The sequence below is a fragment of the Rana temporaria genome, chromosome 4, assembly GCF_905171775.1.
Source record: "Rana temporaria chromosome 4, aRanTem1.1, whole genome shotgun sequence".
Lineage (NCBI taxonomy): Eukaryota > Metazoa > Chordata > Amphibia > Anura > Ranidae > Rana > Rana temporaria.
Window position 1 is genome coordinate 158989794 of NC_053492.1, and position 23031 is coordinate 159012824.

Below are 23031 nucleotides of genomic sequence, written 5' to 3' on the forward strand. Positions count from 1 at the left end.
AGAAGAGTTACGACGGAGTATCTCAGGAAACTCCGTCGTATCTCTGTTTTTTGACCCGCGTATCTATGCGACTGATTCCTAGAATCATTTTTGCATAGATACGCTGTAGATCCGACAGGTGTAAGTCACTTACACTGTCGGATCTTAAATGTAATTCGCCGCCGGCCGCTAGGTGGCGTTTACGTTCAGGTCTCAATTGTTTATGCTAATGAGCCTGATACGCCGATTCCCGAACAAAATCGTGTCGCGTAACCGTCGCTTACGTCGTTTGCGTAAGCGTAAGGTTACCCCCTGCTATATGAGGGGTAACCTTACGCCAGTCCCACATATGCCATGTTAAGTATGGTGTCGGGTCCGCGTCGTCTTTTCCCGTCGGGTACGTCGTTTTCGTAAGTCGCTCTTGACGTTTTCCATCGAGAAATGGAGCATGCGCACTGGGCTATTTTTAGCCCGACGCATGCGCAGTTCGGTCGGCACGGGGGCGCGCTTAATTTAAATATAAGCCGCCCCCTTTGAATTACGCAGGGATACGCCGGGCCTTTTACACTACGCCGCCGCAAACTACGGAGCAAGTGTTTGGGGAATACAGCACTTGCTCCTGTAAGTTGGGGCGGCGTAGTGTAAATGGCTTACGCGCCGCCGCAGGATCTTAGAGAATCTGGCCCAGTATATCTAATCTGTCTGTTATTCTCAGAGTAGATTAGAGATTTTGCTCCCTAACCATAGAATTGGTTATTTATATTTACCATTGCATATAGATATTTAAAGCGGGGGTTCACCCTTAGAGGGCACTTTTCCCCCTTAGATTCCTGCTCGTTTTTACTAGGGGAATCGGCTATTTATTTTAAAATACGTGCAGTACTTACCCGTTTACGAGATGCATCCTCTCCGTCGCTTCCGGGTATGGGCTTCGGGAATGGGCGTTCCTTCTTGATTGACAGTCTTCCGAGAGGCTTCCGACGGTCGCATCCATCGCGTCACGATTTTCCGAAAGAAGCCGAACGTCGGTGCGCAGGCGCAGTATAGAGCCGCACCGACGTTCGGCTTCTTTCGGCTACGAGTGACGCGACGGATGCGACCGTCGGAAGCCTCTCGGAAGGCTGTCACTCAAGAAGGAACGCCCGCTCCCGAAGACCCATACCCGGAAGCGACGGAAGAAGATGCAGCTCGAAAACGGGTAAGTACTGCTCATATTTTAATACAAATAGCCGATTCCCCTAGACCGAACGAGCAGGAAGCGAAGGGGATAAAAAAAATTTTTTTACAAATGGGTGAACTCCCGCTTTAAGAATAAATTGCCTTTTTTTTTTTTAAACTTTACATATTAACTAAATTATACACCACACTTTTTTTTTTTAAGGTAATTAACCGATTAATCGAAACAATAGTCACCCAACAAATCGATTATGAAAATAATCGTTAGTTGCAGCCCCACACTTCCCATGCCCTGTACACACGAGCGGAATTTCCGCCAGCAAAAGTCTGATGTGAGCTTTTCATCTGAAATTCTGACCGTGTGTACACTCCATCAGACTTTTGCTGCCGAAATTCCAGCCAGCAAAAGTTTGAGAGCAGGTTCTCGGAAAATCTGTTTGTCTGTATGAAATTCCGACGGGGAAAAAAACCTGCATGCTCAGAAACAATTCGAGGCATGCTCGGAAGCATTGAACGTTCTTAACGCTCGAAAGTTCAGAGAACGTGTGACCGTGTGTATGCAAGCCAAGCTTGAGCGGAATTCCGTCGGAAAAAACATCCAACTTTTTTCCAACGGAAATTCCGCTCTTGTGTACAGGACATTAGTGGTAAATAAGAACTTCAACAGTTGTCCACGTGTAGTATTCATCCAACAGTCCAAATATATCACCACATGTTGCTCCAAACCACCACCTTTGCCTACTCAACAGCTATTAAGCTGCATCAGAAAGGCAGCAGAGAGCGTTTTTAGCACTGACAAGTCATCACAGTATGAGAATCCATCCACACCGTAATCCTCCACTCGCACAGAGGGCTGTCAGCACCACCGATATATCAAGCCTAAGGCCCCTTTCACATTGAGGCGTTTTTCATGCGGTACAGCGCTAAAAATAGCGCTGCTATACTGCATGAAAAATCATGCCCTGTAGTGTTCAATGTGAAAGCCCGAAGGCTTTCACACTGAAGCGGTGCGCTAGCAGGAGCGCTCCAAAAGTCCTGCTAGCCGCATCTTTACTGCGGTATAGGAGCGGTGTGTTCACCACTCCTATACCGCGCCTTCCCATTGAAATCAATGGGAAACCGCAGTAATACCACGATTTGAACCCTTTTTCGGCCACTAGCGGGGGTTAAAACCTCACCACTAGCGCCCAAATATCGCGGTAAATATGACGGTATAGCGGCGCTACAAATAGCGCGGCTATACCGTCACCGCGACTCCACGCCTCAATGTGAAAAAGGTCTTAGAGAAATGCTCACCACACTGGAGTAAGCTGGCTGCCAGTCCCAAAACCGGAATCAGCGTGACATCAGTTGTAGTTTCTCCCAGCGTATTTTGTGTGCATGCATGGTTGGAGCCCACCTGAGGCTGTCATACATCTTCTTAAGGGGTTTTACAGAGATGTGCGACTTCCAGGACTTTTCCCTATTCCACTAGATGTCTAGAGCTGGGTCAAGCTCTGTCCTTGTTTGCACTCCAAGCAGTTGCTACATAAGAGGATCTGGTGGAGCCTTGACCTATTTCATTTGGGTCACAAGCCCCCATGTTCACTTACACTACAGCTGTAATTACACATTTGCCTTCAAAGTCAATGGAAATGCATCAAAACACATGTCGATATGTATGGGGCGAATGTTTGCAACAGATGTTGTGATGCACTTCGTAGAGAACGTCAAATGCATCATGATGTGTTTACCCTAATCCATTTCTGCATTTAAGCAAAAAACATCTCACTAACAACTACCTCACCCCCCCCCCCCCCCCATCCCGGGTGCAAAACACTTACCCGATTCCTCTCACAGCTCCAGCGCTGTCCTGGCTGCAGCATTTCCCTCACTTTCTGAGACACTGAAAGCAGCTGAAGCCACAGGCTCCTGCTGCTGTCATTCAAATACTGTGAAGGGGGAGAAAGGGTGTGGCTTGCCAGCACTGTGTGCATCTATCGACGTACACAGCCTGGCTCAGGAGTGAACCCACACAGGTGCCCCCTTAGCACGTGGCTTGCTAATGAGGCACCTGGAGACAGGGCTGTGGAGTCGGAGTCGGGGGAAATTTTGGGTACCTGGAGTCAAAGTCGGAAAACAATGCATCCTACTAAATTTAGATTGGAATAAAAAAAAAAAAGCAAGTTTAAATGTCCCAATTCACAAAAAGTTATAATTAATGACTTCTCTACTGTAAGAATAAAGACCAATGCATGAATAAAATAATGAAAGAGGATCTGGCAGAGGCAATTCTCTTCCTTAGAACTCTACATTGAATTGATTTGCATTTGCTAAGCCTATAACTACATTTCAAGATTAATATAAACCATTTCTAGGTTTTACAGATTTTGTTTTTGGTTCATTATAGATAAGCTTTGTTTTTGTTCTAAAACAACCAAATAATGTGGTTTGTATTTTTGAACTGGTAAAGATCCTGTTCCTGATGTTTATGCCTGCTGCTACTATCCAGCCACTTAATTGTTTTCATTGTGTTTGTCTTTTGTTTAAACTGTGCAATACAGTAGACTGTTGGCTTCCCAGCCAGTAGTCCTGTGGTAGGTTGCGTTTCTTTCCCTCAAGGAATGTATAAAATACATTCGCATATTAATACAGAGGAGTCGGAGTCGGGGAGTCGGAAGTACATAAAACTGAGGAGTCGGAACATTTATCTACCGACTCCACAGCCCTGGTTACAAGCATGACTCTACATATCCCACAAGGCATCACAAGATTGGCAGTTACAAGCATGACTCTACATATCCCACGAGGCATCACAAGACTGGCAGTTACAATCCGGGATATCCCGGAGATAAGTTTCAGTCTAGTAGGCGTTCCTAGTCAGAGGGGAACATGATTGACGGCCGGCTATGGCGTGTCACGCCTCACGGAGATAGCCGAAATAGGACGTGGCTCTTCACGGCGCCTGCGCAGTCAGCTCCGATGTCTGTGCGCAGGCGCCGTAAAGCGCCGTGAAGAGTCGAGTCCTACTCGGGAGGCGTGACGCACAATAGCTGGCCGTCAATCATTGTCCCCTCTGACTAGGAACGCCCATTCCCCGCGGGGAGCCTGAAACTTATCTCCGGGATTAAACAGTGAGTACGGCGCATTTAAAATAAATAAAGGCATACTGTAGCTCACGCTACTATGCTGTATTTCTTGCTAGAAACTTGCATTTAAGGGTGAACCACCGCTTTAACGTGCATAAAAGCTCACTGAAACGTGCATGAAAACTGAGGGAAACGGATGTGAACTAATGTCTCTGCAAGTAAAATCTGCGAGGAATTTCCCATCAGTTTTCATGCACATATGGTGTGAACCAGCCCTTAAGTCTTAAAACCTAAAAATCTGACGGTGGAGGTTTTCCACACAATTTCAGGGACTGTCAGAGTCATGCCGTGTACACACCATCACTTTATGTGATGAAAAAAAACAACGTTTTTAAAAACGTCACTTTAAATGACTGTGTGTGGGGGAAAACGTCGTTTTATGTCTTGTAAAAAAACGACAAAAAAAATTTAAGCATGCTTCAATTTTATGTGTCGTTTTTCAAAACGTCGTTTTTTACTTCACAGAAATTGACCGTGTGTAGCAAAAAACGACGTTTAAAACGACGTTTTTACACCCGCGCATGCCCAGAAGCTAGTTATGAAGCGAGCTTCAATGGAAAAACGTGGTGAACGTAACCTCGCTTTGCTAGAGCATTGTGAAAAAACGATGGTGTGTAAATTTGAAAAGTTTTTTACTTCACAGAAAATGTCGTTTTTTTTCATCACATAAAGTGATGGTGTGTATGCGGCATCACATATAATCATGGTTGCCCGTCACCCCTGGTAACGGTGCAAACCCCGACATGTATCCTGGGCTCCCCTTGCCCATCTGCTGGCCTGGGACAGACATAGCGGGTGTCGCCAGGTAAAGGGGAGGGAGCAAAGCAGACACGCGTCCGCTCAACTCCCCTCCTGGTTGCTTACCCGGAAAGCGACATGTTTGACATTACTTCCAGGTCAGCTTCTCAGTGTCTGGGGAAAATGTATTGCAGTGCGATCTGCATTGCATTATATTCAGTGGAGCACAGGGGAGACATCCAGGGTCTCATTAAAAGCAAACCTGGCACCAAAAAAAAAAAAATCACCACATAGGGGACTTTTCGTCCCCTATGTGACAAAATAAAATGCTAAAAGTAAAACATTTAAAGTCATGCCCAAGCACATAAAATCCCCCTCCTCAAAAAAAGTTTAGGCACCCCAACCTGACATAAGTGCATATACAAATGTAAACGCATGGTTTAGGGTGTCTATGCATTAAACCATTGATTGCAATACACATGTTATACAATATCTGACAAAAGTGAGTACACCCCTCAAATTTTTGTAATTCTTTTTTATATCTTTTTAGGTGACTGAAGAAATTTCAAATTACACTTGACTACAAAATAAAGTAGTGAGTGTACAGCCTGTATAACAGTGCAAATTTGCTGTCCCCTCAAAATTACTCAACACACAGCCATTAATGTCTAAACCGCTAGCAACAAAAGTGATTACACCCTAGAGCTGCACGATTCTGGATAAAATGAGAATCACAATTTTTTTGCTTAGAAGATAGATCACGCTTCTCGCAGCGTAACATCATCTTTCACATTAAAACGGAAAAAAAAAAAAAAAATGGTCTAACTTTACCGCTTTGTTTTTTTTTTCTTATTAATTGAAGTGTATTTTTTCCCAAAAAATTGCATTTGAAAGACCGCTGGGCAAATACATTGCAACATAAAATATTGCAGCAATTGCCATTTTATTCCCTAGGGTCTCTGCTAAAATATATAATGTTTGGGGGTTCCTAGTAATTTCCTAGGAAAAAATATATATATTTTAACTTAAGAAACAAGTGTCAGAAAAACATTAATGCCTTGTACACATGACTGGTTTTCACAACGAGCAAACTGGTCGTGTGTATGCTCCCTAGCAGTTTTCTTGATGAAAAAAACCTGCCCGCAAAAAAATTGAAGCCCAATGGGTGGCGCCATTTGAAAGGAACTTCCCCTTTATAGTCCCGTCGTACCTCACCGCGCTTTGGTCGGGAAAATCACGTCGGGAAAAACTTTTTTTTTTTTCCTGCCGAGAAAAATGGTCGTGTGTACGAGGCATTAGAGTTTTAGCGATTAAACTTCCTGCATTTACACACAGAAGTTTGTGCTAAAAGGGAAGTTTGTTACAATGTTTCATCTGGTTACAAACTTGGCAGAGTGATGGATTTTTTTCTTTACACACACACGCAATTTTATCCCTTTGATCCAAGGAGGAAGCATTAGTTACCATGTTTCCTGTTAAAAACTTGGCAGACTGCCTGGATATTTTCTTGACAGCTGATAAATCTCTCCACTCCAATATGGAAGAATCGGCAAACTCTGCATTGGAGATTGTCAGGGGGGTTGAATCGAGATCATGATTTGCTTAACAAGTAATTGTGCCGCTCTAGTACACCTCTAAGTGAAAATGTCCAAAATGGGCCCCAAAGTGTCAATATTTTGAGTGGCCACCATTGTTTTCCAGTACTGCCTTAACCCTCTTGTTCATGGAGTTCACCAGAGCTTCACAGGTTGCCACTGGAGTGCTCTTCCACTCCTCCATGATGACATCACGGAGCTGGTGGTTGTTGGAGACCTTGCCCTCCTCCACCTTCCATTTTAGGATGCCCCACAGATACTCAATAGGTTTGGAGACATGCTTGGCCAGTCCATCACCTTTACCCTCGGCCTCTTTAGCACAGCAGTGGTTGTTTTGGAGGTGTGTTTGGGGTCGTTATGTTGGAATACTGCCCTGTGGCCCAGTCTCTGAAAAGAGGGGACAATGCTCTGCTTTAGTATGTCACAGTACATGTTGGCATTCATGAGTTCCCTCAATGAACTGTAGCTCCCCAGTTCCAGCAGCACTCATGCAGCCCCAGACCATGACACTCCCACCACCATGCTTGACTTAAAGCGGGAGTTCACCCATTTGTTAAATTTTTTTTTTTCTCCCCTTAGATTCCTGCTCGTTCGGTCTAGGGGAATCGGCTATTTGTATTAAAATATGAGCAGTACTTACCCGTTTTCGAGCTGCATCTTCTTCCGTCGCTTCCGGGTATGGGTCTTCGGGAGCGGGCGTTCCTTCTTGATTGACAGTCTTCCGAGAGGCTTCCGACGGTCGCATCCATCGCGTCACTCGTAGCCGAAAGAAGCCGAACGTCGGTGCGGCTCTATACTGCGCCTGCGCACCGACGTTCGGCTTCTTTCGGAAAATCGTGACGCGATGGATGCGACCGTCGGAAGCCTCTCAGAAGCCTGTCAATCAAGAAGGAACGCCCATTCCCGCAGCCCATACCCGGAAGCGTCGGAGAGGATGCATCTCGTAAACGGGTAAGTACTGCACATATTTTAAAACAAATAGCCGATTCCCCTAGAGAAAACGAGCAGGAATCTAAGGGGAAAAAGTGCCCTCTAAGGGTGAACCCCCGCTTTAAGGCAAGACACACTTGTCTATGTACTCCTCATCTGGTTGCCGCCACACATGCTTGACACCATCTGAACCAAATAAGTTTATCTTGGTCTCACCAGACCACAGGACATGGTTCCAGTAATCATGTCCTTAATCGGCTTGTCTTCAGAAAACTGTTTGCGGGCTTTCTTTGGCATCATCTTTAAAAGATGCTTCCTTCTGGGATGACAGCCATGCAGACCAATTTGATGCAGTGTGCGGCATATGGTCTGAGCACTGACAGGCTGACCCCCCCACTCCTTCAACCTCTGCAGCAATACTGGCAGCACTCATACATCTATTTCCCAAAGACAACATTTAGATATGTCGCTGAGCACGTGCACTCGGCTTCTTTGGTTGACCATGGTGAGGCCTGTTCTGAGTGGAACCTGTCCTGCTAAACCGTTGTATGGTCTTGGCAATAATGCTGCATCTTCTTATAGCCTAGGCCATCTTTACGTAGAGCAACAATTTATTTTTTTCAGATCCTCAGAGAGTTCTTTGCCATGAGGTACCATGTTGAACTTCCAGTGACCAGTATTAGAGAGTGAGAGCGATAACACAAAATTTAACACACTTGCTCCCCATTTACACGACCTTGTAACATTAACGAGTCACATGACACCCAGGAGAGAAAATTGCTAATTGGGCCCAATTTGTACATTTTTACTTAGGGGTGTACTTTTTTTGGCAGCAGTTTAGATATTAATTGCTGTGTGTTGAGTTATTTTGAGGCAACGGCAAAATGTACACAATATTTACAAAGATGTGAGGGAGGGGGGTAATCACTTTTGTGAGATACTGTGTGCATACATACATATACGCACACATTTTATATATATAAGAACTGCGCAATTAATTGTTAACGCGATTCAACCCCCCCTCAGGATCTCAATACAGCATTTCCCCAATTCATGTTAAACAAGTGCAGAGCAAAGGAGAGCAGTCAAAAGAAAAAAAAGAAAAAAACTCAGCCGGCAAATGTTTATCAACAGGGCTAAAGAGAAACAATGCATCTGTTGTTCTTTTAGATCAAAAGGGATGAACTTCTGCCTATAAATGAGGTCGATGAGGTCAGTTTAACCACTTAAAAAGTAGCTGCTCTCAAAATTGGAACTTCCGCTTAGCCACCTTCTCCCCCCTCCGTTTGGCACCTTTAGGGGGGATGGGGGCTGTTTTTGACAGGTACCATTCCCCACTTCAATGAGATGGCGCTGCAGCCCTGCCTCTCGGAAGTTTGGCCCCCTCCACCACCATACCAATTACAAAGCGCAGTGCACTTCAGCATGCGCAGTAGGGAACCGGCTGTAAAGCCGAAAGGCTTCACTGCCGGGTTCCCTTACCAGGAATGGAGGCGGCTGCACCAGACAGCCGATCCGGAGATCGGCTGGTGTGCCGACATCACGGGCTCCCAGGACAGGCCAGTGACCATATATTAAAAGTCAGCAGCTGCAGTAGTTGGACCTCCTCTTTAACCACTTCAATACTGGGCACTCCCCCCCCCACTTCCTGCCCAGACCAATTTTCAACTTTCATTACTGTTGCACTTTGAATGACGAATTGCGTGGTCATGCAACACTGTACCCAAACATTTATCCTTTTGTTCTCACAAATAGTTTTCTTTTGGTGGTATTTGATCACCACTGGGATTTTTTAGCTAGCCAAATAAAATAAAAATTATATATATATATATATATATATATATATATATATATATATATATATATATATATACACATATACATACACACACTTTTTTTTTGTTTCTGTTTTAAAATGTTGTAATTAAGTATGTTTTCTCCTGCACTGATAAAGCGGCACTAATGGGCGCTGGTGCGGTGGCACTAATATGCAGCACTGATGAGGAGGCACTGGCAGGATTTACTGCTGGACACTGATTGGCACCTCTAATAGGCACTGATTGGCAACCCTGGTTATTATACCTGGTGGTCCTGGGTAGCATCGCTGGTGGTCCTGGGTGGGCATCCTCGGGGGGGGGGGGGGATCGCTGTCCTCTACTCGGCCTCTGTCAGTGCAAGTGGAGGAAGAACTGATACACAGCTCTTACTGTTTACGCTGTGATTGGACACAGCTGATCACACAGTATAGCCTACGTCAGAGGCTCTTTACCGAGATCGGTAATGCGGTGTGTCAGACTTACACAGCACACCAACGATCACTGTGTCTTATCCTGCTGGACGTCATAAAACGTATAGTCAGGATAACTTAACCACTTTGCGCCTGTCATTCTGTTATATGGCGGGCGGGAAGTGGTTAGAAACTAAACCTTTCTTGACACTTGTTGCTTAAAAAAACTGTATTTTTTGCTAGAAAATTACTTAGAAACCCCATTACACACACACACACACACACACACACACACACATATATATATTTAGCAGAGACACTAGAGAATAAAATGGAGATCATTGCAATAATTTATATCACACTATTTGCGCAAGGGTTCTTTCAAAATATTTTTTTTAGGAAAAATATATACTTTAATTAATTTTTAAGGAAATAGCTTCAATGGTTGGACGAAGCCGGAAGTGTGTCAACACAATTCGCCCGTCCTCCAGGGCGCAATCAAGGTCCTGGATGACAGCCTGGAGAAGGGGGCGAAATGTGTTGACGCACTTCCGTCTTTTTCCAACCATTGACGCCGTTTCTGCCCTCCGTGGAACGCACACCGTTCAGCGGCGTTTCATCAGTGTTTTTCACTACTCGTGTGTAAATGACGCCTGAGAAGCACGATTTTATACAATTTTACAGTACTTCACTTTCAGTCCTTTTTTCTTCTCTCCCCATCGTTTGAACCTGGTTACCTACTCCGCAAGCCCCAAAACATATTTTGAGGATTTCACTGCACCCAATCATCTGGCTTATACCAGATCTGATTGATCACTGACTGTTTGACCCCACACTGCGAACCTGGTGGTCTATGATTTCTGGTGAGTGAGGTCACAAAGGAGAGTAAAGATAGTTTTCTATTTAGGAAGGATACATTAATATAGTTTATTCAGCATGAAATGGAGCTTAGTTATGTAGCATGAGGCTGTATTTTGTGCAATATTTACATTTTTGGTAAACTCATTCAATAAATCCAAGCTGAGATAAAATGCACTGCACTGATGCATTCACACAGTTTCACAGTAACCATGAGTTCAAGTTCAAGAATATTCCTTTATCCTATGTACACTACAAACTGCATGATTGAATTGGTTCCGATATCGCTGTTTTACTAACCGGACAGCTTATTATTTTAAATAGAATCTTTAATATTTGTAAACAAAATGAAGGTTTCCTAACTACCAACAAGAATAAGTGCTTACTTTAAAAGGGCACCTGTCATTTCAGATCCATCATGGCAGGGCCTATTACCGGGCATCCACTCACCTTCTGTCGCCACGTCCCTCACCTTGTTGTATCACTGCTGCATCACCAGCCCTCTCATTAAAGTGAATGGGACTGTCGGCGAGTCAACAGTGGGTCAGAGGAGGAGCCACTGTGGGACAGAGATGACAGTTACTCCCTAAAAATTATGATTTAAATTAAGCCTTTTTACTAGTGATTTAAAGCGGATGTGCCACGGGGAAAAAATATTAAAAGCCAGCAGCTACAAATACTGCAGCTGCTGACTTTTAATATTAGGACACTTACCTGTCCTGGAGTCCAGCGCTGATCGCAGCAGAGCACGAGCGATCGCTTGTCTCTCTGCTGCTCCCCCCTCCATCCACGCTCAGGGAACCAGGAAGTGAAGCGCTGCGGCTTCACTGCCCGGTTCCCTACGGCGCATGCGCGAGTCGCGCTGCGCCCGCCGATTGGCTCACACGCTGTGTGCTGGGAGCCGAGTGTTCCCAGCACACAACGGGCGACAGACGGGATGTGACGGAATGCCCGTCTTTCGCCCGTAGCGTGTGGCCGGAAGTGGGTGCAAATACCTGTCTTTAGACAGGTGTCTGCACCCCCCTCCCCCCTGAAAGGTGTCAAATGTGACACCGGAGGGGGGGAGGGTTCCGATCAGCGGGACTCCACTTTAGGGTGGAGAACCGCTTTAAATCAAACCCACCCTGCTTTAATTATTAACCACCTTTGTATATTTTCTTGTATAAATTGTCTCATGTTGTAAGCATTATTGTAAAGTTACATCAATGTTTTGTCACTTGATTTATATAATTTATCCTGTAGGCGCTGCAATCTAGTTTTGTTTATTTAGTGAGGTATAGCACCTTTGCTGCACAATTAATCGTAAAAAAAAAAAAAAAAAACGAGATCTCGATTCAACCCCCCCCGACGATCTCCAATGCAGAGTTTGACGATTCTTTCATATAAGTGGAGAGACTTAGCTGTCAAAAGAAAATATCCAGGCAGTCTGCCAAGTTTTTAACAGAAAACATTGTAACTAATGCTTCTTTTTTAGATCAAAGGGATAAACTTCAGTGTAAAGAAAAAAATCCAGGCAGTCTGTCAAGTTTGTAACAACATGAAACATTGTAACTTAGAGCCGGTTCACACTGGGGCGACTCGCCAGGCGACTCAGCCGCCTGACAAGTCGCGTCCCATTCTAGTCAATAGAACCATTCTAATAGGAGCGACGCAAGTCGCTCCGACTTAGAAAAAGGTTCTTGTACGACTTCGGGGGTGACTTGCATTGACTTCTATACAGAAGTCATTTTGCAAGTCGCCTCTGAAGTCGCCTTTAGGACGCCTTGCCGAGTCGCCCCCGAAGTCGTGCCGCCCCAGTGTGAACCGGCTCTAAGGCTTCCTTCTTAGAGCAAACTTCTGTGTGTAAATGCAGGAAGTTTAACCACTTAGGGCCAGATTCATGTAGAATTACGGCGGCGTATTGTATCCCGTTTACGTTACTCCACCGCAAGTTTTCAGCGTAAGTGCTTGATTCACAAAGCACTTACCTGTAAACTTGCGGCGGTGTAGCGTAAAGCCGTCCGGCGCAAGCCCGCCTAATTCAAATGGGGAGTGTACCATTTAAATTAGGCGCGTTCCCGCGCCGAACGTACTGCGCATGCTCCGTTTTGAAATTTCCCGCCGTGCTTTGCGCGAAATGACGTCACCCGACGTTTTGAACGGCGACGTGCGTTACGTACTTTTGTATTCCCGGACGACTTACGCAAAATAAATAAAATAAATTGAAATTCGACGCAGGAACGACGGCCATACTTTAACATGGGCTGTCTAATTTTACACCACCTAAATAGCAAACGCAACTTTACGACGGGAAAAGCCGACTAGCGACGACGTAATAGAATGCGACGAACGCGCGTACCTTCGTGGATCGCCGTAAACAGCTAATTAGCATACCCGACACGGAAAACGACGCGAACTCCACCCAGCGGGCGCCGAAGTATTGCATCCTAAGATCCGAAGGCGTACGAAGCCGTACGCCTGTCGGATCTTAGCCAAATGCCGTTGTATCTTTGTTTGTGAATTACAAATAAAGATACGACGCAGCAAATTTGAAAGTAGGCCGGAGTATCAGCAGATACTCCGGCGTACTTTTTCTGTGAATCTGGCCCTTAAAGTCTAAATCTTTTTTTGACACTTGTTTCTTAAGTTAAAAATCAATATTTTTTTGCTAGAAAATTACTTGAACCCCCAAACATTCTATATATTTTAGCAGAGACCCTAGGGAATAAAATGGCAATTGCTGCAATAATTTGTCACACTGTATTTGCCCAGCGGTCTTTCAAATGTAATTTTTGGGCAAAAAATAGACATTTTACAATGAATAAAAAAAAACGAAGCCGTAAAGTTAGCCCAATTTTTTTTTTATGGAAAAGATGACGTTAAGCCTCGAGAATCGTGATCTATCTTCTAAGCAAAAAAATTGTGATTCTCATTTTAGCCAGAATCGTGCAGCTCTAGCTGCCAGCATTATATATATTATTATATTATAGTATTTCCTCACATAAAAACCAACTGACAATAATTAATAAAGTACCATCATCCAAACTAATATAGAGAAATGCGACAAGAATGGTTTGTAAGGAACGTGGTTACGTATCGGTGTGATCTTTTGGGTGAGCAGATCTTTCGATTATTATGTTTGCTGTATAACCATGTTTAAATGCTCTTGGTGTCGTTATTACTGTACATTTCATTGCATTTTCTGTTTAATAGACAGTTCCTCTTGAAGAAGCAGTCCCAATCTGCAAAACTAGTAGAGGATTTAATTGTCTATACCCCACATCAACAGTTATCTTTCGGGTGACCCCCGTTAGTAGTTGTCTGTGGTTGAATTTGAATCCTTATTTTCTGTATATGTTTTTTATATGTATTCAAATTTATATTTTTATATTAAGAAATCTACTTGATGGGTGTATAGCCATTGTCAGCCACAGCAACTGTCCTTACAAACCCTTCTTGTCATGTATGTATATATATATATATATATATATATATATATATATATATATATATATATATATATATATATATATATAATTCTTTTTTTTATTTATTTTTTAAACAAGAATATTCACTTATGCCATCAGCTGCAGGTCAATCCTGCTCTACACATACCTATACACTGGGTCTTATCTCCATACAAGGTAACAAATGTCTCTTTATTTTGCCTACAGGGAGGGGCCGCTGAATGGCCTAAGCGGTCCCTGGGCGGAAGGAGGAAGTGGGACAGGAAGTCCCACTCCTACTGAAGCCCCCACCCCCCCTCCAAAAAAAAATAACATGCCAAACATGGCATGTAAGGGGGCAAGGAGTGGTTTAAAGCGGAGGTTCCGCAGATTTTTTATTTTAAAAGCCAGCAGCTACAAATACTGCAGCTGCTGACTTTTAAAAAATGAACACTTACCTGTCCAACGCGCCCGTGATGTCAGCAGACGAGGCTGAGCAAGCGCTCGGTCCTTGGCTGCTTCCGCCGCCATCCTGGGTAAGGGAATTTAGGAAGTGAAGCCTTGCGGCTTCACTGCCCGATTCCATACTGCACATGCACGAGTATCGCGGCGCTCCGTCACTGGTCCCCGCGCTCTGCTGGGAACAGTGTTTCCCAGAAGACAGCGAAGGGGGGGGGGGGGTGTGAGGTAAAGGGGCCAGACTCCCAAGGGAGTCAGAACCAGGAAGCGGTGCAAAAACCTGTTAGACAGGTATCTGCACCCCCCTCCCCCCTAGATGCTACATGTATCAGTTTTAGGACTAACCTCGGGTTTAATGATTCTATTTATGAGGATTTTTTAATGCTATGTATGTTTACTATTATGTATACATTCGAAATCGCATGCTCTGATATGTGTTTTAGATAAATAAACAAATCCATATCACATTGTCCTATCTCTGAGTCTTCTCATGCATACCTCATTCAAAGTCCCAATCCTCCTCCTTTTTTATACATATAACAGGGTTGGAGATATACATTTACATATTTCTCATTCAAAGTCCAAAAAAAAAAAATTGTTTTACATCTTCTGCCAAGGGCTGTCCTCCTCCAGATCACATCTTCTGCCAAGGGCTGTCCTCCTCCAGATCACATCTTCTGCCAAGGGCTGTCCTCCTCCAGATCACATCTTCTGCCAAGGGCTGTCCTCCTCCAGATCACATCTTCTGCCAAGGGCTGTCCTCCTCCAGATCACATCTTCTGCCAAGGGCTGTCCTCCTCCAGATCACATCTTCTGCCAAGGGCTGTCCTCCTCCAGATCACATCTTCTGCCAAGGGCTGTCCTCCTCCAGATCACATCTTCTGCCAAGGGCTGTCCTCCTCCAGATCACATCTTCTGCCAAGGGCTGTCCTCCTCCAGATCACATCTTCTGCCAAGGGCTGTCCTCCTCCAGATCACATCTTCTGCCAAGGGCTGTCCTCCTCCAGATCACATCTTCTGCCAAGGGCTGTCCTCCTCCAGATCACATCTTCTGCCAAGGGCTGTCCTCCTCCAGATCACATCTTCTGCCAAGGGCTGTCCTCCTCCAGATCACATCTTCTGCCAAGGGCTGTCCTCCTCCAGATCACATCTTCTGCCAAGGGCTGTCCTCCTCCAGATCACATCTTCTGTCAAGGGCTGTCCTCCTCTAGATCACATCTTCCACCAAGGGCTGTCCTCCTCCAGATCACATCGGCCTGTCTATGAGCAGCACAGCCCAGTGCAGTCATAGGAGGTGTCAGTGGGTGAGGAAGGATTGTAGCTTGTTAGTAGAACAGTGGTCATCAACCCTGTCCAGGGATGGACTGGCCATTGGGACTACAGGGAGTTTCCCGGTGGGCCGATGGCTCAGTGGGCCGGCTTCAGTGACATCGCACCGGCGCCCCCCTCCGCTCCTCTGTCTCTCCCTTCCCGCAGCGCTCACCTCCTCTCCCTGCCCGCAGTGCTCACCTGGGGGGAACAGAGAAGCAGGGGAGGACCAGACAAGCAGGGGGGACGACAGAGGAGCATGGGGGTGGGGACAGACAGCTGACTCAACAGCTATGGCCTGGGAAATTCTCACTTCTGCCTAATCTGGTCCCATAAGGGGGGGCACAAAACTGATTCTTTGCCCTGGGTGAAATAATGTCTTGCTTCCCCACTGGTAGTGCCTATAAGAGTACCAGTACCAGTCTTTCTACTCTAATAAAGTAGAATGGCTAGTGAAGGGGGAGAGGGGGCTTGGGTGGCGCGGGAGTTGTCCGGCCACCGTGGGAGAGACCTGTCAAAGTGGGCCAGTCTGGATGAAGTCCAGGGCCAAATTTTTGTCCCAGTCCAGCCCTGACCCTGTCCTCAGGGCCCACTAACAGGCCAGGTTTGCAACATAACTGAAATACATCACAGGTGATATCATCTGCTCAGTGATTGCAGTATTCTAGTCTGCATCTCCCCAAAGTAATACTTAAAATCTGTCCCGTTAGTGGGCCCTGAGGACAGGGTCGATGACCACTGTAGTCGAGGACAATCATATCTTCTACTAAGGGCTCTTCTCCTGTCTCCTCTAGATCACATCGGCCTGTCTATGGGCTGCACAGATCAGTGATTGTCATCTATACTGGACACAGGCTCCGGGGTACTCACTCACTGGCTAGGATGGAGAGTCAGCACGAGTCTCTTGTATATAAACAGTTACATTACATATAGGGCCGCTCCATTACCTGCCGCCCGATCACACAGCTCCGGGCCTCCTTTCCCTCTGCCTCACCAACACCACTGTCAGCGCGTTCCGTCACTATGGTTACGTATCGCGAGATTTCGCCCGGCTAATCTCTTGGGCAAGTAGCAAACTCAGTTAAAGTCGTAAACGTCCCACTGCCTAATAACAGAACGTCAGTACCAGAGCCGAAATACCCACATTGAAATCGAATCGAGTAAAAGAGTACACCGAATTATATAAAAAAAAACCTGCGCTCTCTGACGCCTGGGCTCCTAAACAGACCTCCATGTTTGTTTCGGGCACGAAACTGGCAACGGTATCCTAATATGAGACTTATCCGCGTGCTTTCCAATATTTTATTGATCACGTTAAGGATTTCTGACCTCGCCTCGCTGATTCTTTGCTAGCTCTTACCATTCGGTCGCTTATTTATTTATATTTTGTAACCGTTATTAACTTTTCCTGGAGCTTTGCCCGAATGAAATATGGCGACTTGCTGATAGACACGTGACCCAGTCACCTCAACTAACTAAAGCTAATCAAAGGACCGTCCCACCGAGTCCCTCTCCATTTCGACACGCCCCTATCTGTTGCCCCGCAACCAAGCCCCGCCCCATTCAAACCGCCTGGTAGTCCAGTAACCGTTAATTTGTATCTTTGCCTGTTGTAATAACCGTTATTACAGTGAGCGTTGTGGCGTGCTGAGCCCATAGAGTAGTGCCCCCACCGTTCTGCTCAATGGTCCTCCTGTAGGCGCGTCACGGGCTGCTGTGCGGAGCCGCTGGGAAAATGGCAGACGGCTCCATTTTTTTTTTCAAATCTGACTGGCGGCTCCCACAATCCCTCGCGCGTTTGTAACGAACTTCGCTTTGAGTTTGGATTTTGGGCGCCATTTTCGAGTGGAGTATCAGAGCAGAGAGCAGGCAGGGGCTGAGCACGGCGCTTCACACCGGGGAAAACACGTTCACCGGCCGCCCCAGACTACGGGAAAAATCGGCAAAAAATTCACCAAGCCTCCCGGGACACAGGCGGTCCGCCCCGAGCGGCTGGAAAGGTGAATTAGACCGGACTTTGCTTTTTATTACTTTTAGCGGGATGACGACCGGGGTGACAGGCACAGCCAGCTGTCATGTCTGCCCCACATGGAGCGACCGGCTCATGCTGGGACTTGTAGTGCCACACTTTACTCTTCCTCTTGTTTTTACCGCTGTCATCCGCCTCCCAGGGACTCCGCCTGTCATTCGCTGCATATCACCCGAGGAGACCGGCGTACATACATGGCACGATCTTCATTGTCCCTGGAGGTCGGCGACAATCGGCACACAGGGTGACACTCAGCTTTTCTGACTTTAGAACAACGAACCGCAGGGCGATCGATCTATCCATACACGGGACGATACTTGTCGTCATCTTATAGATGGTGTCACCAATTATAGGACATGCTGGTGGAATGACAGATCACCTGGACACTGATATCAACATAATATACGGGGCGATCCCCATCGGTGTGTGATGGAGATATTGTCACTAATTCTATAGGACTTCTGACTTAATGACACAGACATTGGGGGGGGGGTGTGTGTATATATATTGTACATCCTCATTATTGAGTGACAGATCACCTGGATACTGATATCAACATAATATACAGGGCGATTCCCATCGGTGTGTGATGGAGATATTGTCACTAATTCTATAGGACTAATGACTTAATGACACATACATGTGTGTGTGTGTGTGTGTGTATATATATATATATATATATATATATATATATATATATATATATATATATATATATATATATATATATATTGTACATCCTCATTATTGAGTGACGGATCATCTGGACACCACTATGCCTGTAATACACAGGACAATACTGATCGTCATTATATAGATATTGTCATTACAGGACATCCTGATTGGATGACAGATCACCTGCACACACATATACATATTTAGATAGAGAGAGATATTACACAGTGTTATACTGATCATTGTGTGTTGTATACATTGTCAATTACATAGGACCTCCTGCTGAATGATCAGATGACAGCTCACCGAGATATAGATATATATGTATATCTCCAGTTGGGCTGTCATCTGATCATTCAGCAGGAGGTCCTATGTAATTATTGACAATGTATACAACACACAATGATCAGTATAACACTGTAAAAAAAAAAGTGTGTGATAATTTTTTTTTGTGGTGTTATATTGATGTATGTATTATAAACAATTATATGACATACTAATTACTGAATGACATATCAGCTGGACACACACACACACACACTATGTACACATCTTACACAGGATGATACTGATCGGTGTATGGTGTGTAGATATTGCCACTAATTATAGGACCTCCTAATTGAATGGCATATCTCTTGGACACTCCTATAGATAATACACAGTGAGATACTGGTCAGTGTGTCATGATCCAGATATATATTGTAACTTATTATTGGACATCCTAATTTATGATCTATTGGCAAGTTATCTGAACATTACTATTCATACATGATGTGATACTGATCGGTGTGTGCAATGGTCTCTAGATATTGCAGTTGTATGACATCCTGATTATTAAATGTCAGTGTCCAGGCGATCTGCCTTGCATGTAATAATCATATACCCTCCCAAACACACCGATTACCACTGCGATGTATTATTCTACGTGGACTTGGTGTTTAGCCTTTTCAAATCGGAGAAACCATTGAAATATGTTTCCGGTCTGAGGAAAGCCCTGCTAAAAATGACTAGATCTGCAACTCCTGCTACATTAGTGTGATGGTCAGTGGGAAGAATGATCATTACACTTGTGATTGGGAAGAACCCCCCCTATAGATAGCTAGAAGGATCGATGGTGTCAGTGGGAACTTATGTGAGAGGCAGGAACCCCTAGCAATCTCTGGAGGAACCCTAGGGGTCCATGGAATTCTGGTTGATTATGCCTGGTCTAGGTGATCTGTCACCCATGTACAAATTAGGATGTCCTATCATTTCTATCCCTAGACCATGAGAGACACCGATCTGTATGACCTTGTGTGTTATAGAGATATTGGTACTCAGGTGATCTGTCAATCATTCAGTAAAAGGTAACACAGATTACTTTTACAACGTGTTATGTTAGTGTCCTGGTGATCTCTCATCATTCAGTAATGAGTAGGTCCTATAATTTCTATCCCTAGACCATGAGAGGCACCGATCTCTAAGGCCCTGTGTGTGTGTTATAGGAATGTTAGTACTCAGGTGATCTGTCATTCATTCAGTAATCTTGTAGTACTAAAATGACAGGAGCTCTGTTTAGAGGCCATGACACACACCAAGTATAGGAAACTGTCATTCATGTATTGGGATAATCGGATACAATGTATATGTACACTATGACACACACCAAGTATAGGAATACGTCATTCATGTATTGGGATAATCAGATACAATGTATATGTACACCATGACACACACCAAGTATAGGAATATGTCATTCATGTATTGGGATAATCAGATACAATGTATATGTACACTATGACACACACCAAGTATAGGAATATGTCATTCATGTATTGGGATAATCAGATACAATGTATATGTACACTATGACACACACCAAGTATAGGAATATGTCATTCATGTATTGGGATAATCAGATACAATGTATATGTACACCATGACACACACCAAGTATAGGAAACTGTCATTCATGTATTGGGATAATTAGATACTATGTATATGTACACCATGGCACACAGCGATCGGTATCATGTTATATGAATATTAGTGCACAGATGATCTGTCAGACATTTTTCTATATTACACGGTGTGCTACTGATTTATGGTGTAACGATACTATAACCGATTACAGAACCTCCTGACTAATAAATGACAGATCACTTGAAGGCTATTATTCCTACAGTACTTTGTATGTTTCCTGGTCTCTAATGAGAGATTCTGTCATTTCGGGACGTCCCGATCATGGAATAACCGACAGATCGCCTGATTACCAACATCCCCTATAATACACAGGGCCATAGCGATCGGTGTCTCATGGATTGGGTATAGAAATGATAGGACCTCCTGATTATGGAATACACGATGGATCACCAGGTCACTAATATCCATTGTAATCGGTGTGTTTGGCGGTCTATGATGATAACTGGTTATTCATAGCACATCGTTATTGGCGGATCACCTGTACAGACATGCCTATAATAGGCATGGTGACACTAATCGGTGTGTTTAGGGCGCCCTGATTATTGAATGACAATTGGCTAATGTTTTAGGCCATGCTTCATTCACAAAGGGGTGTTGGGATGTCACCTGACTGTCACTTTTCAGGAATCCCTATCCCGGAGGTAGCAGACTGTCCTCTGATGTGGTGAACTGGTCTGTTTGCTGGTTCTTGTAGGACTCATCCAGTGGGGTGTGATCCCATCTAGCTGTGTACAATGATGATGACCTGAATAGGTGAGAACTTTACAGACAAATCCTGCGCTATCATTGTTGGAATTGTCACAATGTCACAGCAAATACATAGATGTATCGAGTCAAACGTTCCTGTTTATTGCTCCGAACACTAAAAAGCGGCCATTGTGACTGAGAAACACCAGATCTTTTATTTCATTGTATTATCTTGTAAAGGAAAGGTGACCTTTTCCTGAATTGTCTAGGTGTGCACCGATGAGCCTCCCCTTCACCGTATACATCATTAGGGGGGGGGGCTCTCTTTTCTGACGACTTGCCTTGTGTTTTGGCTACACAGATCACTATGCCACCCAAAAAGACTAAACCATCTACAGCTGTGGCCAGAGAGCCCGCCGAGAAGTCGCTGGATGAGAGGGATGGGCCCCCGACAGCTCCAGAAGAAGTGGCAGCAGCAGACGGGGATGCACCTACACAGGGTATGCATGGCACTGTCACTGCAAACTCCTACAAGGGAGGGGAGGGGGGAATCGGCTCTTTGAATGGGACATGGACTAAGTCAGTCGGCGCGATGCAGTTCCCGGTGGGGGTGATGGGGCTTTCTGATGCAATGAGGAATGGGGGTGCCATTTCTATGACTGCCTCCATAATGGACCCCTCTCCTCTGCCAACTCCCCAAAGGTTGCAGTTTTCTGTGCGGGGAGGGGGTCGTCTTTGTGTAAAGAGCATGACCACGGGCACGATGACAGGCGATTAACTCCTTGCTTGCGCAGAGAGCCGGCCGATGGTCAGTGCCTGGCAGGGCGATGTACTGAACTTTGTGCCGATCGCGGTGTGCGCGTTCTTTCAGGTGAGGCTGTCCGATCATACGCACGATGATCCACTAACACTGCTGCATAGTACATGGGGCCGGCCGAGCGAACTTTATCGCTAATGCACGCTGTCAGCTTGTAGTCAGAGAGCAACTGGCTGCTGACTCTGGAAAGGGTGGAAAAAGCCCGATTGCTGCCTTAGTTCTTGAAATGGGGGGAGGGTGGCAATCGGGACCCTACAGCAGCCTGTGTCACCACTAGAATGGGGGGCCAACCTGTGCTTGATTCATAGAGGGGCTCTGCACTATTGCTGTCATACCTCTTCTCTTTTATATATCTCTTCTTTTTTTAGAAGCTTCTAATGAGGCGGTTGATAATCGAAGTTTAGAGGAGATCTTGAGTAGCATCCCTCCTCCCCCACCTCCAGCAATGACCAATGAAGCTGGAGCTCCTCGTCTCATGATAACCCATATTGTAAACCAGAACTTCAAATCCTATGCTGGGGAACAAATCCTGGGGCCTTTTCATAAGGTAAGACCTGTCTTCTTATTGTAGTCTACAGTGCTCACCTACATCCTTCCTAATTTCCCATTCTATTACTATAATGTAACCTACATGTATGTACACACTAATGCTTTCATGATGATGCCAAGATCTTCATGTAATCATGTTTGTTACAGTCTGCTGTTTTTACACTAGGTTTTTTTTTTTTTTTATTATTGGCAGAGTAAATTGCTAGATCATCTTATTTAATTAATTAGTGTGTGTGTGTGTGTGTGTGTGTGTGTGTGTGTATGTGTATGTATGTATGTGTGTGTGTATGTGTGTATATATATATATATATGTGTGTGTGTGTGTGTGTGTGTGTGTGTATATATATATATATATATATATATATATATATATATATATATATATATATATATATATATATATATATATATATTCTGTAATCAAGTGGCATATTTTTATTTATTTTTTTGTTTTCACTGTTCCTTCTTTTTTATTTTTTGTTTGATTAG

General features: G+C 44.7%; 2 protein-coding genes across 3 annotated transcripts in view; one reads left to right on the forward strand and one right to left on the reverse strand.

The window, feature by feature from the left end:
* The window catches only part of IFT80 (intraflagellar transport 80), a 225091-nt gene extending 207507 nt beyond the window's left edge, over positions 1-17584 (reverse strand). Inside the window, exon 1 of one of the 2 annotated variants that reach the window (XM_040349275.1) lies at positions 17497-17584. The gene's annotated coding sequence lies outside the window, so the exon portion shown is untranslated. Of the gene's footprint in view, positions 1-16770; positions 16951-17496 lie in introns of those variants that run through there. The other variant, XM_040349274.1, reaches the window with a different exon arrangement.
* Positions 17585-17638: 54 nt separating this feature from the next.
* The window catches only part of SMC4 (structural maintenance of chromosomes 4), an 86782-nt gene continuing 81389 nt past the window's right edge, over positions 17639-23031 (forward strand). The window contains exons 1-3 of the mRNA XM_040349273.1: positions 17639-17823; positions 21538-21676; positions 22362-22540. Coding sequence (XP_040205207.1) covers positions 21544-21676; positions 22362-22540 — 312 coding nt within the window. The 5' untranslated portion in view covers positions 17639-17823; positions 21538-21543. The remainder of the gene's footprint in view (positions 17824-21537; positions 21677-22361; positions 22541-23031) is intronic.